General features: G+C 39.1%; 2 protein-coding genes across 2 annotated transcripts; one reads left to right on the top strand and one right to left on the bottom strand.

The window, feature by feature from the left end:
- Nucleotides 1-8,494: 8,494 nt before the first annotated feature.
- Nucleotides 8,495-11,408, bottom strand: Btnd (Biotinidase). The gene is made up of 3 exons (XM_017160745.3): nucleotides 11,349-11,408; nucleotides 9,264-10,819; nucleotides 8,495-8,756 (listed from the first exon to the last, which is right to left on the bottom strand). The coding sequence occupies exons 1-3, from the start codon at nucleotides 11,406-11,408 to the stop codon at nucleotides 8,495-8,497; spliced, it is 1,878 nt and encodes a 625-aa protein (XP_017016234.3).
- Nucleotides 11,409-12,087: 679 nt separating this feature from the next.
- Efr (ER GDP-fucose transporter) lies at nucleotides 12,088-15,273 on the top strand. Its single transcript, XM_017160769.3, has 3 exons — nucleotides 12,088-12,339; nucleotides 12,460-12,564; nucleotides 13,981-15,273. The coding sequence occupies exon 3, from the start codon at nucleotides 13,983-13,985 to the stop codon at nucleotides 15,039-15,041; it is 1,059 nt and encodes a 352-aa protein (XP_017016258.2). The 5' UTR covers nucleotides 12,088-12,339; nucleotides 12,460-12,564; nucleotides 13,981-13,982; the 3' UTR covers nucleotides 15,042-15,273.
- The last annotated feature ends 40 nt before the right edge of the window (nucleotides 15,274-15,313 follow it).

The following is a 15,313-nucleotide window of genomic DNA, read 5'->3' as shown; positions in this document are numbered from 1 at the left end:
AAATGTCAAGGTTTAAATGCCAATCGTTAGGAAATTTAACAACGAGTTCAGAAAGGTATGACAATCTATATTTAGATCAATATTTCTATTGTTTCGACAAAAAAACTGTTTTGTTTCGGCCAAAAAACGAATTATTTTTGCACTTGTGGCCGATGGAACATTACGAGCTGGCAATCCCAATTACAATCGGCCTCTAATTACCCACACTTTGGATACCACAGTTCCCCTTCCCCTAACCAAAATGCACCCTCACCCAATTCTTAGTCCACATTTTTCCGCATTCCACTGGATTTTCCACCTCCGTTTCGATGCTTCTGTCGTCTGGCAAAAAGGTTCAATGCAGTTCAGTAAATATTATGCTAAATTGAGATAATTTGTTGGCTGAAATACACCCACCCATACACACATACACACACTGTCACACTCTGGCAGTCACACAGACATGGAGCGTGTCGCCATTTTGGCTCCTGGCGTGTCCTTGCCATGGCTAAAATGGATTTGCATGTAAATTTGTTTTCGCCTTATAGTCGCAAATTTTTTGCTCGATTTTGCACATTCTCTAGATTTCTATCGTAATTGGCGGCTTGTTATAGGCAATACGTGGGTGGTGGTGGTGGTAAACGAGAGGAAAGCTGAAGAAAATCGGTGAACAACTGGTTGGAAAAATCTTTCGCACACACACAGATAGACAGACAGATGAAGACTAGTTGCAGTTATGCCTTTCTTTTCTTTTTTTTTTTTTGGCAGGAAGTATCAGCGCCAGTATCCTTGTCGATTGTGTCACTCCTTTATTCAATTTGCAACCTTCGTTTCGTTTTCCCTCATTTGCCTGGCATTTTTTATCGACTTGTAGTTAAAGTGAATATAATTCGTAAGGATTTAAATCTAAACTAATGCTTTAGAAATTAAATTTATATTGGAAATTCTGTTAATCATTGTTTCAAAGTCTTTCAAAAATCCGGAATTTGTATTGGCATTTTAAACATGAGAAATATTTGTTTATAAATGTTTTTAAGCCATTAAATTTGATTTTATTACATTATGTTGTATTTTATATAACTACATTTAAATTATGATTGTTCGAAGTTGTATACAAATTCAAGAGAATACACTTATTAAAATTTTTTCAAATCAAAATCAAATATTTTATATTTTTTTGTTTTCAATTTATTAAACTAGGTTTATTTGTCATACAGTTTAATTAACATTAAATATGGAGCTGATATATTAACAAATTTGTTTAGTTTATTTTGCTTTGTTTTGTTTAGTCATTTAAACAAATACCACACAAATTGCATTGCCCCATAAATACTATACCCAACTGAATATTGAGTTTCGTTGAAAGTTTGCAAAATCAATTATCTTTTTAATTATTTTGCTGCCATGTAAACTTTGATTTTGACATCTAGACTAAACTTTGGCAATCAGAACAAATTCATAATTGGTTATCTGTCAGGACAACGAAAGCGAAACGTGAAGTTTGGGAAAACTTAATTTAGAAATTAATCGATGGTGTTTTTCCATAGGTACCTGCAACATTTTCGCGAGCTTTGATTTTATGCTGCACAAATAAAAAAATATCTGAGACTTTCTGTTGGTCGGGTATGGCTTGAAGAATATTTTTTGGTGGCATACCAAAGTTATTAAATATTTCACTCGCCCTCTGAATATTTTTTTATATATTGCGCACTCGTCGGAGGAACAATTCAGGAGCCAAATATGCCGTGCACTTCGCTCTCGTCCTTATTTATGGCATACTTTCGGAGCAGTTTCTGTTTCTGGCCGAGAGGGACATACATTTGCATCCCCAAAGGAAAAGTCAGTGACCCAGGCAAATACCAAATAGCAAACCCCAATCATAATAAATCGTATGCCGAAAGACAAGTCGTGTGTGTAAAATAGTCATTAAAAAGGGTCCGCAAAAAGGACATGGGCCAGTCACAATGCAATTAATTGTTTTGTTTATCGGTTTATCGGACAGTTTACGCTTGATTTGACCCACAGGCTAAGCACGAGAATTACTTATACTTTTATGGGAAAACATTCTGGGATTGCTGTGGGTCCTTCGATGGCCTGTGCAATGGAGTGTGGCCCAGGATGTGAAGGTCCGATGACACAACTTTCGGCATCTCGAGCGGGAGTCCTGTGAAAACAAGGTGGGGTTTCATGGCCGAAAGGATAGATGCATATTTTAGGAAACATTCTATAAACACCAGCTTGTTGCATAGTTTTAGAAAATAAAATTAAAACCAAGTGCTGCAAATCATTTATAAAGGAGTCTAAGAGTAGGCAGTAAAATATTTGCAATTTAGCTTTTTTCATTGCATACTTTTAGACACCTTTTTGAGCGATCACGTGATAAAGAAATGTTAGGAAATAGTTGAAATAATGCCTAAACACTTTACTTACACTTTTTTCCAAATCAGTTTTAAAGGACTCTAAAACAATACTTTCAGACACCGTTTTAAAGTGTTAAATAGTAATGAAATATTTAAAAAATTCTCCTTGCTCACGCGATAAAGAGAACTTAAGAAATCGTTTAAATAGCCCATTAGCACTTAAATAAAGCGAACTCCGTAAATAGTTGAAATAACCCATTAACACTTTCCCTTTCGACCTAAACAGCAAATTAGCACTTGCATTTTTGCTTCCTTTTTTATTTGCCTCCCACTCAGTTGCAGTCCCGCCGGGTCCTTAGTCCTTGGTCCTTGATCCTTGGCCTTTTGCAATGTCCTCGAAATACGTCTGCAGTCGGCTTTGCAGACAGAGATTAGCGGCGTATCTGTATCCGTATCAGGGAATTTGCAACCGGCTGGCATTTGCATATTTTCATTTTGGGACTGGCCACAGGACACCGAAATGAGGATAATAATGCGAGCCATTACACATGCCGAAAAAAGCCGGGCAAAATGCGGAATGCGGAATGGGGGCAAACCGCACATAATGCGCTTTTCAAAACTAATATGAAAATAATGTGGGTTGCTTTCGGGGTGGATGGGCGGTGGATATATCCGTTGCCATCAAGGAGCAAGGACGTCGCTGCATTGTGGCTGTGTTTCGGTGTATCTGTGTATCGGCACATTTATGTGTGTGTGCGAAGTTCGAAGGACACTTCAGCCACTGCATGTGCATAAATATAGAACAATAAAGTAATAACAGACAGTTCAAATCGATGGCTCAATCGACTGCTGCCTTCTCCACGGGGCTCTCTAAAAATACTCTATAATTGTGTGGTAAAGTTGCGCATTCCATGCATATTTAACTGGTCGAAAGCGCTATGAAGCATACTTTTGAACGGTCATACGCGTCAAAATGTAAAGGGGAATGTTAAACATAAATTTATTATTAATTCTGATACATTCATTATGCATTATGCATTATTAACTTAAAACTAATGGGCTTAGAAAAGTGAAAGAAAACCATGTTTCGCATCACCATTATCTAAGGAATCTCTAGGCAGCGAAAAACAAATCCATCAGATTTCATAGCATACTTTTAGACACCTTTTTCAAGATTTCCAAACCTACTCATATTTAAAAGTATGCTTTTTAATACCTTAAAAAAATGAAAGTATTATTTTACTAATGATACTTATTTCTAGTATGTTTTTCATGTTTTCTTTTCATATCAACAATCTCTTTGGAATCCATAAGCAGCGAAAAACTAAATCCATTAAATTTCAATGCTGGAAATATATTTTAGCATACTTTAAGGTGCCGTTATAAAAGATTTAATAATCACACTTAATAGATTGTGGCATACTTTTAGACACCTTTATAAAATATTTAAATAAAAATTGAAAGTATTTCAACGTTAGGTGACATGGAATATGCCCAATCCCTGGCATCCATGGTCACTGCAGATGCACCCAGTCATCCAGTGGCATAACCCGATTAGATCCTGCAAGCCAGTAATGGAGTCAGCAATAAAATGCAACAGGAAATGAAATATAAACGCTCGCAGTGCAATCGTGTGTAAGTTCTGGCAATGGCATTATTATAGCGCTGGATTCCCTTGCAGTTTGAATGAATTTTCGCCCCCTCCTGTCCGCGCTTCCCTTTTTTGTTGCTGCAATGGAAATGGAAAATTGTTAGCATCATCAACACGTAGCGTTGACGTGTTGAAAATGCTGAAAATTATAGCAGACATTCAAAAGGTGGGCCGTGTATGTGTGCACAGCTGAGAATCGGGGGACGTGGGTTGCCTTGGCAATAAAATGCTATTCAATTCAATTCAATTCAATTTCCACACATTTGATGGACGCAACAAAAATGTATGATTAACTTAATAATATTCCGCATATTATTCACGCCTTTTATGGGGCGGTGCGTTTTTTGAATGGAGTTTCCTTGAAAAATGCGTTTCTGTTGTTGGCTTTTTGGCTACAAATATTGACAGTTTCCTAAATGATATTTTTGATTAATTTGTGATTTTTTAAAAATAATTGCTTTTGGTTTTCCGAAAAAGCTATTTTTTATCGCCGTTTTGTATGGTGTTGCTTTTATTGCCTGTTGCTTCTGGTTATGGTTAATATGTCGCCGTTTTTTTGCGGTTTTCATGTAAATTAATTGAGATTTTGTTGTCTGCTGGTGCGGTGCGGTTATATAAATACTTTTATTGGCATCGCTGCGGCTGTTTCACTTGGTTTTGCGCTTTTTTTCACTGTTTGTTATGGACACAGTCTTTTGTTTTTTGTCTACACTGAAAAGGCAAACATTGAATGCTAGCAAAATATATATTTTTTTTATTTTAATAAATCTTTGAGTAACAGAACATCTATAAACGTATTTATTAACGTATTATAATATTTTTATATTTTTAAATAGACCAAATTAAAAATTAAAGCAGTAAAAAAGAAAAAGAGATTTTAAAACTTTTGTAAATAGTACCTAAAAGTATGCTTTAGTTTTTGTTCTATTTGAAAGCTATTTTGAAATGGCATTTTGTGATTTTCTAAGCTTTGTCAAAAATATATATTAAAAAACTATTGTGATTTTAAGATACAATACATATTTTACCTCAACAAATTAACAACTCTTATTTTTACAGCATACGTTTAGGCGAACTTTTTCGAGATTTCGCAACTCTCAATTTTTAAGTGTAATTTGTAGTTTTCTGCCACTGATATTTTTTTCGATGCTGCTACCACTTGTGGTTATATAGCCTGTTGCTGTTGAACGCTTGTCTGCGGCTGCTGCCTGTGGCATTTTATTATTTTTTAGATTTTAGTTTGCCCCGTCGCTTTTATCACCATGTGTTGTCGTTTATGTTGTTCCTGTTGCCCGTTACATGTTACCAGTTACCTGTTGGCTCTTACCTGTTACCTGTTACCTGTTCCCTCTGTACTTTCTGTTTTCCCTGCCGTTTCCTGCCCGTGTTTGACTTCATTTAGTTTTAGCATAAAAAACGCGTTAAGGACGCGCGCGGTCAGCGGCGTCGTTAGCTTTTCCACCTGTGCGTTGCGTTTCCCGGGCCCTGGACCCCCGTAAGTATGCCGCATAAAGTTAAAATCTTAAAAAAGGCATATGGCAGCAACAGCGCCGAACACAAAAAGAAAAGCGGCAGGGGGGAAAGTCGACGAACAGCAAAGGAAATGAAGAAAAACTTGATTTATTTTTATGTGCTCAGCGATGCGGCAAGGAAAATGGAGTGGGTGTAGGTGGGTGGGTGGGTTTTCCATTCATACAAATGCTACGTGCGTAATGACCAGGCACACACACACACAATCTCACGCACTTGAAGCTAAAGAAGTTCCACGTTGCGTATACGTAATCATATTCTTTCTTATTTATATTTTTGTTTCGGCCCCAGTTTTTGCCCTGCTCCTGCTGAATTATACATCTGTATGCACAAATATGTACTAGTGTATGTGTATATTATATATATACCTGAGCAGGGTGGTTGAATTCTGGCTGCGTGGACAAGTGGCCAAAAAATTGCGACTCCCAAATCAATGGCAGGGCTAAGCAATTGGGGCAAATCAAAAATTCGAACTGCATTCACTCTTAATTGATATGATAATTTTGGTAATTACAAATTAATTCTTACTTAATTGTTATTACTAAAAGAACATTATTTTTTTCTTGAAATTTTCTTGAAATTACCAAAATAGCTGTCTAAAAGTATGCAACTAAATTTATTTTTATTATTATTATTTATACTGCATACTTTTAGGCACCTTTTTTAATGGTTTCAAAGCGACCTTGATTTTTGTAATATACCCACTAGCTAAATTGGAGTTGAATACAATATATGATATGTTTTGTACCAAACAATCGATTTAATATATTACCCAGCGGAATTTCCGGATGGGTTGCCCACTTAAAGGCCGCAAGTATTTGCCACATTCTGCATACAATTAGAGAATTAGAGAATCAGAGAATTAGAGAACCAGAGAATTGCATTCTGGCAGCGACCAAAAGTTGCGGCCTGGTAAGTCGGGTAAATAAGGTAAAATACTTCCCCTCAAAGCCATGTTTACAATACATTTTAATAAAGTCAAAAAGGCGTCCGGGTGTGTGTGTGTGAAAGAGAGGGCAATACAGTTAGGGAGTGAGACGGCGAGATGACTCCGGATATATGTATGTGTGTGTGTGTGGCAGGTGAGCCCGAAGGGAACATAATAAAAATATGAAAATCAAGTGAAATCATTTCCATTCAAATTCAAATGGCAAGCCAGAACGGCAAGGGTTCCTTGAGGGGCGACAGTGGATGGGGGCGTGGCAATCTGGGGAGCTGTGGCAGCTGAAAACTGATATTCAATTCAATCAGTTCTGCCTGAGACCTCAGGGAAGTGACTGAAGCACTGGCGATGGAGGTGGCGAAAAGAAACCAACTGCACAGTCAGAAAATATTACTTTATTTGTTTGAAAATCATAGCTAAATTAACTAAAAAAGATTGAAACTTTTAGCTACTCAGAAATATATTTAAATATATATTAAATCCCTTAACTACTGAGAAATATATTTAATTGAGTGCAAGCAGTTGCTATGCTCGCAAATTCTTTATGCTGTTTGCATATTTCCGTCTCTCCTACAAAAATTATGAAAAAATCTGAAGAATTCGCGTTTTTGATATTATTTTTCTGTGAGAGTTTCCTTCAGAAATCTTTCCTGAAGAATTCGCGTATCTAAGATTGTTTCTTACTTTCAAATCCTCGATAATTCCTTACTGTGTGGCCAGGAGAAAGGGAATCGAAATGGTTGCGAGTTCCGAATGCGGTTAGTTGCTAATACGAGGGCTCTTTTGTGTGTGTGTGTGTGTGTGTGTCAATGGCTGGAACTGATTCTGATTGAGAATCCTTCCTCGTCCTCGGACCTCTCGATTGAATTGGCGGTGAGGGGTTGGAGTTGGGCCACACGGAAATCGGGTAGAAAAAAAGAAATGAAGCCGTACACTTTCGCACGGCCTGATATTTTATGGGCGCGACGGCGGCCTTCACCTACACTTCACCACCTGTTATACATAACCGCCACCCCCCGCCGCCCCCTGCCACCCCAACCACCCACTCGAGCTCGAACTCCGCCCTCTTTTTCACTGGCAACTTTGCGCCTCCATTCACTTTAACAATAAATTTCAGCAAATAAATCAAAATGTAACAGAAGCCGTGCGGAATTTTCAAGTGGCAGGTGCCACAGCAGCATCCCGCCACCCAAAACCACCCAGCACCACCCCAAAAACCACCCCGAAACACCCTCCAAAAAATCGGGCAAGCGGAGAGAGCTCAAAGTTTTTGATTTTTGTGCAAAAAAATAAATGTTTACCAAGGCCTGGGAATCGAATTGAATGGCAGGAGGGTGATGAAAAAATAAGGGCAGGCGGGAACTTCAAATAAATGGAGGGAAATTAGACCATCTTTTGAAAACATTTTATTCTCATTCGCTCGGTAAAGAACTAGATTTTATTGTATATCATATATGATTATAGTAAATAATAGTAAATAAACAATAATTAAAAGTACCTACTCATGTGCATTAAAATCATGTTTTATGTAGGACTTTATTTATTTGTTTTTTTAAGGGTTTGATTTTGTGAGAATTATTTTGTTTGACTTTTTAGTTGGCTTGACAATATATATTTCTTTTGATTTCGATTTTAATTGACAAGGTAATTTAAAAAATTGTTTTCTGGTAATTAATGAAATGTAAATATTTGTAATATATTTTTTTAATATTTATTTAATTATTTAGATAATTTTTTTCAGTTTTTCTAGGCAATTTGTCTTTGGAGCAGCCCTTTCCTTTGGGAGAACTTTTATCCTTGTTGCTGGTGGACACCTTTTCAGTTTTTTTTGGGTTTTATTTTTCGAGGGGTGGAAGGTCAGGCTGTGGGCGGGGGGCGGTACTTTGGAGGCGGTGTGGCATCAGCAAGCAAATGATGTTAAATCGCACGGAAAGTCACAGCGTGAATCCTGTCCAGCAGGATTCTCCCGTCGTCTTCGTTGCCATTGAAGATGCGTGAGTGTGTGGGAGCACCCACCCCCCAACCACCCCCTCATCCACGTCCTTGGCTCATTATAAACGGCGGCCACTGTTGCATGGAGGATGATGACGACGACGACGAGGACGTCGCTACCTGTTGGAAATGCAAACAACGCTGGCAGAGGTCCTTGGAGCGCAGGCGCTGGAAGGAAATCTCCACAAGGTCGTCGTCGTTGGCTGGGTGGGTGGTCCAAAGGGGCGGCAGGCTGTGGGCGCGGCCGTCCTTTGATTCAAACGCTTCCCGATTCCTCTTTTGGAGACTCACGAATGCCCGCCTAAAAGTTACGGTCAGTTTTTAGAGAGCTCGAGCCAATTCAAAGGAAATGCCAAGTTGATGAAACACTGGTGATTTTCTAATTTTTTCGAGGTTTTATTGAAGCTATAATGCAAATGTATCACATTATAAAGAATATTGCTGTCTAACTTTTAGCCAGAGATTTTAATTTCTTTATTTATTTGCTTATGAAGCAATAAAAATAATCTAAATAACTGAGCGTCACGCTTTTATCAGAAGATTACAAAAAGAAGATATGGTTAAGTTAAGAAAATGAGTCACAGAATATTTCAACAATATGTGTCTGTCAAAGTAGAAATATTAAAACAACAAAAAATAATACCAATTTATACTAAATATAAGCATTTACAAGTACAAAACAATGTGCTTTTGAATTTGCCGCGTAAATAAGAATCGCAGTGTGCCCAAAGCAAGATATGAGTGTGACCAACCAATGTGACCTTGCTATAGATTCTGTGGTATAAAGAAAAGGCAGCTAAGGAGCCACAAAACACTGGAGGTTAAAACTCCGGAGGAGGAAGTCGAGGGACTGGTGTAATCCGGCTGCATGTGATCCAAGTTGTGCGTGCTGGGCAGCTCGGTGAAGTAGTTGGCCCAAATGGCAAAAGTGAGCAGGTCGTTCTGGGGCTTCGCCAGGCTGAGGCCCACAAAGATGGGCTTATCCGGATTGGCAGCCGCCTCGGGTGACTCAACCCAATCATAATCCGCAACAGCAACGGGCAGGAAGAGGGCATTCAAGGTGCTGGGCATGATCAGTCGACGACCACGCGGAGCAGCGGGAAAGTTTCCAGAGATATTCAACTTCGTGAAGTGGTGCTTATTGATGACCTCCTCGGAGGCGGGGAATATATAGCCACAACTGCTGATGTGCTCATCCAGGCAGGTAAATAAAGCACAAATGGCCTGCTCTGTGCGATCCACGCGTATGACAGTCGTCTCATTGCCCCAATAGGCGGCCAATCTATAGCGATAGGTTTTGGGATCTGAACTTGAGATTACCTCATTACTAATCGTTAGCTTTCTCTCAATTGAAAAAGAACAACAGAAGCTGCCGTGGCAGAGCTGCCTTTCCACCTCCAAGAAATCCTCGGGCAGCAGCTCACTCTCGAAAATATCCACATTGTAATCCCTGTAGGTGGCCACTCCGGTGAATCTCTGTGTTTTCAACTGGGGCTCAAAGAGGGGAGTAAAACTAGGAGCCAATCTTCCATGTTCCCTCTTCGGAACCTCCGCTATCAGCAGCTTCGTGGTGGGTTCCTCGTAGATCTCGGCCACCAGACGACCACCACGACCTGCGTAGATACCCGATCCCGTGGTCCTTCCATCCGGTTGACTGGCATCGGCGGCCAGGAGATTGACATCGTTGCCAAAGGCCCAGCCTTCCTGCAGCTGAACGGCGCCCAGGAAGGGCAGTTCCGAGAACCAGTAGGTGGGATATATAATATCCGTGACATTCAATTCCCTCACCAACTTCATGGCCGGATCGTAGAAGAGCATGTCGAAGCAGATGAAATGGCCGAAGGTCACTCCGAAATCGGTGGTAAAAGTGGACAAATCGGGCGTACGTAGCACTGAAGTTTCCACATATTCGTGGCGCCACAAATGGCTTTTTCTATATCGCGAGATCACCCTGCCCCTGCGATCGAAAACCACATTGGTGTTGAAGTAACGAACGCCGGTTGAGGGACAGGGATTGAGGGCATCCGAACCCAATCCACTGCCACACAGCTCCTTCTCCACCACATTTATGACCACATACAGGCTCCTCGATCGCGCCGCGCAGGATAATTCGATCAAGAAGAGCTCGTAATCCGCCTGGTAGCAGGGCGTCACATTCTGCGATTCTTGGGGAACGAAAGTGGCTGTCTCGCGACTATTTATTATATGTTCTGGAAACACAATGATGTCTATATCGCCGGCATTCCGGATGATTTGCTGGAAGGATTCCGAGGTCAGGGTGGTGCGTTTCCGGGCCGTATCAGCCTCTGCGTTCTTGTGCTCCACCACCGCTGCCCAGTAGGTGGGATCCTCGGGCTTGGAAAGCTGAAAGGGAAGAACACATCGTTTAGGGATTTTCAGAAAGTATTAGGAATTTTTAAAACACATTTTTATAATTTAATTTTTTATTTAAAAATAGTTAAATAGTTGAAAACTAAGGAATAAACCAAGAAATATTTAATAAACCTAAAATACGTTCTATTTATTATCTTTTCATTCAAAAATAATTGAAAAAAAGGTATATAAAAAACTAAAACTAATAAAAAATACTTCACAACTAAATATCAAGTATACGACATGTTGGCACTTAGGAATATTTTACAATTATAACTTTATAACATTTTCAATGATCAAAAGCTTTTTTATTTTTTTTGTTATTTATTATATTTTAATTAAAAAATATTTGAATAAGAAGGGGAATAGAAAAATAATAATAATAAAAAATGCTTCACAACTGAATATCAAGTATACGACATGTTGACACTTAGGAATTTTGTACTATTATAACTAAATAAGATTTTCAAGGATCAAAAGTCCGTTAAAATAAATTATATATGCAAATCCATCGATTTACCTGATGAGAACTTGTACAGAACAAGGCCAAAAGCAGAAAACTCAATTGATTGGCCTTCATGATGGGACCGCGGCCGAAATCCAACTGCCAAACCATTGCGATCTTGGCCAAAAACGAAAACTACGCACCAAGTGCAGGGCCAAGAACGAAATCGTAATATCTCATATATAAATCCAAATCACTTTACGAGGCCACCGAGATGGCGGATATGACGAGATTATGCATTTTGGCCGATAAGACCTCCGATAATTTCTCTTATCTCTGCCGCCTCATATACAATGTATAAACTTCGGTCATCAAGGGGGGTTAATGCTTCATTTTTTAAGAGAATCCACTATTTAAAATGAGATAGCAATTTATTGAGGCATAACCTGCTAACAGCTCGAGATTATGGTGCCATTTTAATGGGGTTATTAACCTATTTTTTATCACATCTACTCTGTAAATAACTTTACTTGCCTATTTATAAATTAGTAGTTAATTATTAAAAAAGCAACAAAAAAAACACGTAAATATGAAAATGAACAGAATAGATAAAAATCATTCGCAACAATAAAATTTAAATATTCAAAGTGCGGTTACCAATTGCAATATTCAAATTCGATTGGAGATTGTTCCGCCAATCGATATCGGCATGAGCTTAAAGCTGGCTGGCTATCGGACTTTAGATAGTATTTCGATTTTCAGTATTTATATACCGAAAGTATATCGATAAAGCTATCGCGCTTTCAGTATTATATATTATCAGCTGTTCAGCAACAACAGCAGGCGGTAGCGACGACAACTACAACAAAACAACTAGATTGTAATCAAGCTGTTAACAGTTATTAGCGAGCTACCAAAAAAAAAATCGGCGCAGTTCCAATGCGCCCAACGAACGGTAAACAGCAATTCAAGGAGAGCCCATAGAGAGAGACAGAAAAACGGTGAAGGTCGCGCGGCGAATGCTATGCGGTAGAGGGAGAGAGAGAGAGAGATAATTGATTCGCAGGTTGGTGTTGGTGTACTGTTCTTATTCGATTTACCCGCTTGGGTGTGTGTACATATGTGTGTGCGTGTTTACTCAGCATTATAACTATATAATCAATCATGATTCTTGACTTCCCGCCAGCGAAACGAGGCAGAAACAAAACAAATCGAGATCCGTCACCAAACCGGATTAACCAGCATCTGCATCTCGTGTCTCCCGCGGATTAGAATATCTCCCACTGTGAAGGTAAGTGATACCGATAACGATAGCCAGGCCATCGAACAATCCGCGTATTTCTTATCGGCAACGTGACAATCGACCGTTTTGTCGACTAACGCTGAGCGGGCAACCCACATCCACCCACAACCACCCACCCAGCGACCTTGTAAGAAAGATCACTGAAATCACTTTTAAAATCGAGGATATCAAGATCAGTGATCAAAATTTATCGAAAGCATTTGGGATTTGAAAAATCAGAAATGCGATTAGTGCTCAAAAGATAGTGAATAAATAATCGACTGCAATTGATCAGCAGAAAGTAAAATTTCCCACAAACTTTTTAAAAATCTACATAAATATCTCTATGCTAATATGATAATTAAATTTAATTGTCAATAAAAAGAAAGGCATATGTACATTTGTATAGCCCATATTATTTAACAATCTGTTAATATGGCCCTCAGATCTTATGATTAGTCTTTAAAGTCTACCCAAAAGAATAACAATTATAATTTATGTTAATGTATTTCGTTTTCGGAGTATCAATTTATTTCGGTATCACCTTGTGCTTTGCACATATCAGTAACAATTAATTTGTTTCGAGCTGCCTAGTTTCCATTTGCGGATGAACAACTTTAGAGCAGCCGTATTTCACCATAATCAAGCCATTTGATAAGACTAATTTATAAATGAATTTTTATCAGTTAATAGTAACAGCAGAAAGCAAGTACAGAAAGCAATCGCAGTGCATATTGGATAATAATATCTAGGGAATATCTCTTTTAAAGCCAGAAACCGTAATTATCCATCTTAATTGATTTTCTAAGAATTTATTTAATAAATACACTACTACAATACATACTTCACTCCCCTATTGTATTTTCCCTTCAACATAACTGATAACACAGATTGTTTTACATGTGAGATAAAATCAGAACAAACACTTGACAAAGTGCCCAGAAAATCAAAATTAAACAGGGGATGTTACATTGATTGTTCGTGTTTCGGTTAATGAGGTGTCTTAAAATCTTTTTAATATTCTATCATAGTTTCGGTGAATAATAGTTTATCGTAAAGGCTAGGCAATAAAAAAACCATAACATTTTATTGTCACGTACTTTATTATAAACGCAACCATATAATTCGAAACCGTGACAATACCTAACTTTAAGTAATGGTTAGTTTTTGGGGAGTGGTTTTGATTTTAAAATTTAGTATATAAATTAAATAAGATCCAAAAATTTCTAAAAATATGTTGTATTAATATAAGTAATTTTACATTATATTATATATTATTTGCATAAATATAATATAAAATATATATAAAAAAATGTAATATTTCTTATATGAATACAAAATGATTTTATAAATTTTTCTACCCTACATAATTTTAACAAATTTCTTAAAAACCTTTTCTAATCCTCGAAATGTTGTATTTTTCAGATATGGCTATCAATATGAAGGCCCTGCTGGGCATGCTGTTCGTGTTCATCGGCTGCTGCAGCAACGTGGTCTTCCTGGAGCTGATCATTCAGATCGATCCGGGAGCGGGTAACCTGATCACCTTCGCCCAGTTCCTGTTCATCGCCTTGGAGGGTCTCGTCTTCACGTCCAAGTTCTTTACGGTGCGCCCAAAGATCGCACTCAAGGACTACGTTATCCTGGTGGCCCTGTTCTTTGGGGCGAACGTTTGCAACAACTATGCGTTCAACTTTAATATACCCATGCCGCTGCACATGATCTTCCGCAGCGGCTCCCTGATGGCCAACATGATCATGGGCATTGTGCTGCTGAAGAAGCGCTACAATTTGCGGCAATACAGCTCCGTGGCCATGATCACGGCGGGCATAATACTCTGCACTTTGGTCTCCAGCGGCGACGTCAAGGATAACACACATCATAGTCTCAAAGTGGATACCTCGTACTCGGACTTCTTCTGGTGGTCCGTGGGCATTGGCCTGCTGACCATCGCCCTGCTGGTCACCGCCTATATGGGCATTTACCAGGAGGTGATATACAAGAAGTACGGCAAGCATCCCAGCGAGGCGCTCTTCTTCACGCACATGCTGCCCCTGCCGGGATTCCTCATAATGGCAGGGAATATAGTCCAGCACTTTGGCATTGCCTGGTCCTCGGAACAGGTGGCGGTGCCCCTTCTCGGAGCCCTTGGATTGGAGTGGAAATTTCCGCTGATGCTGTTCTATCTGCTGTGCAATGTGGTCACCCAGTATGTTTGCATCAGCGCCGTCTACGTGCTGACCACCGAATGTGCCTCGCTGACCGTCACCTTGGTGGTCACCCTGCGCAAGTTCGTCTCGCTGCTGTTCTCCATCATCTACTTCCGGAATCCCTTCACCCTCAACCATTGGCTGGGCACCATCCTGGTCTTCTTCGGCACCATACTCTTCGCCAACGTGATCAACCAGGTGAGGGACGCCTATCGGCAGAGGAAGAGCGGAAAGGGACGCTTCGACACGGCGCCGCTGGCCAAGAAGGTGGAGTAATCCCATCCAAGGGGCTGTGCTGGATCCATCTGCTGCAGAGGCCATTAGCCATTAGTTTGTTTGTACATAGAATACGCTTAGTGTGTCTTGTTTGTAATCCCTGAGAATATACATTTTTAATTGTTCTTTTTTTTTAAATAAATAAATAATTGTCCTAAAGTTTGTAATATAAAATGTTTCGAGCCATCTATTTTATGGATTTTTAAAATAAATTAAACTCTTTAATATGAAACTATAATGGAATATTATTTTCATGATTAAAAAGCCATTTT

The sequence above is a fragment of the Drosophila takahashii genome, chromosome X (assembly GCF_030179915.1).
Source record: "Drosophila takahashii strain IR98-3 E-12201 chromosome X, DtakHiC1v2, whole genome shotgun sequence".
In the NCBI taxonomy this organism is placed as follows: Eukaryota; Metazoa; Arthropoda; class Insecta; order Diptera; family Drosophilidae; genus Drosophila; species Drosophila takahashii.
Note: the sequence above shows the minus strand (reverse complement) of the source record. Positions and strands in the feature narration are given on the sequence as shown.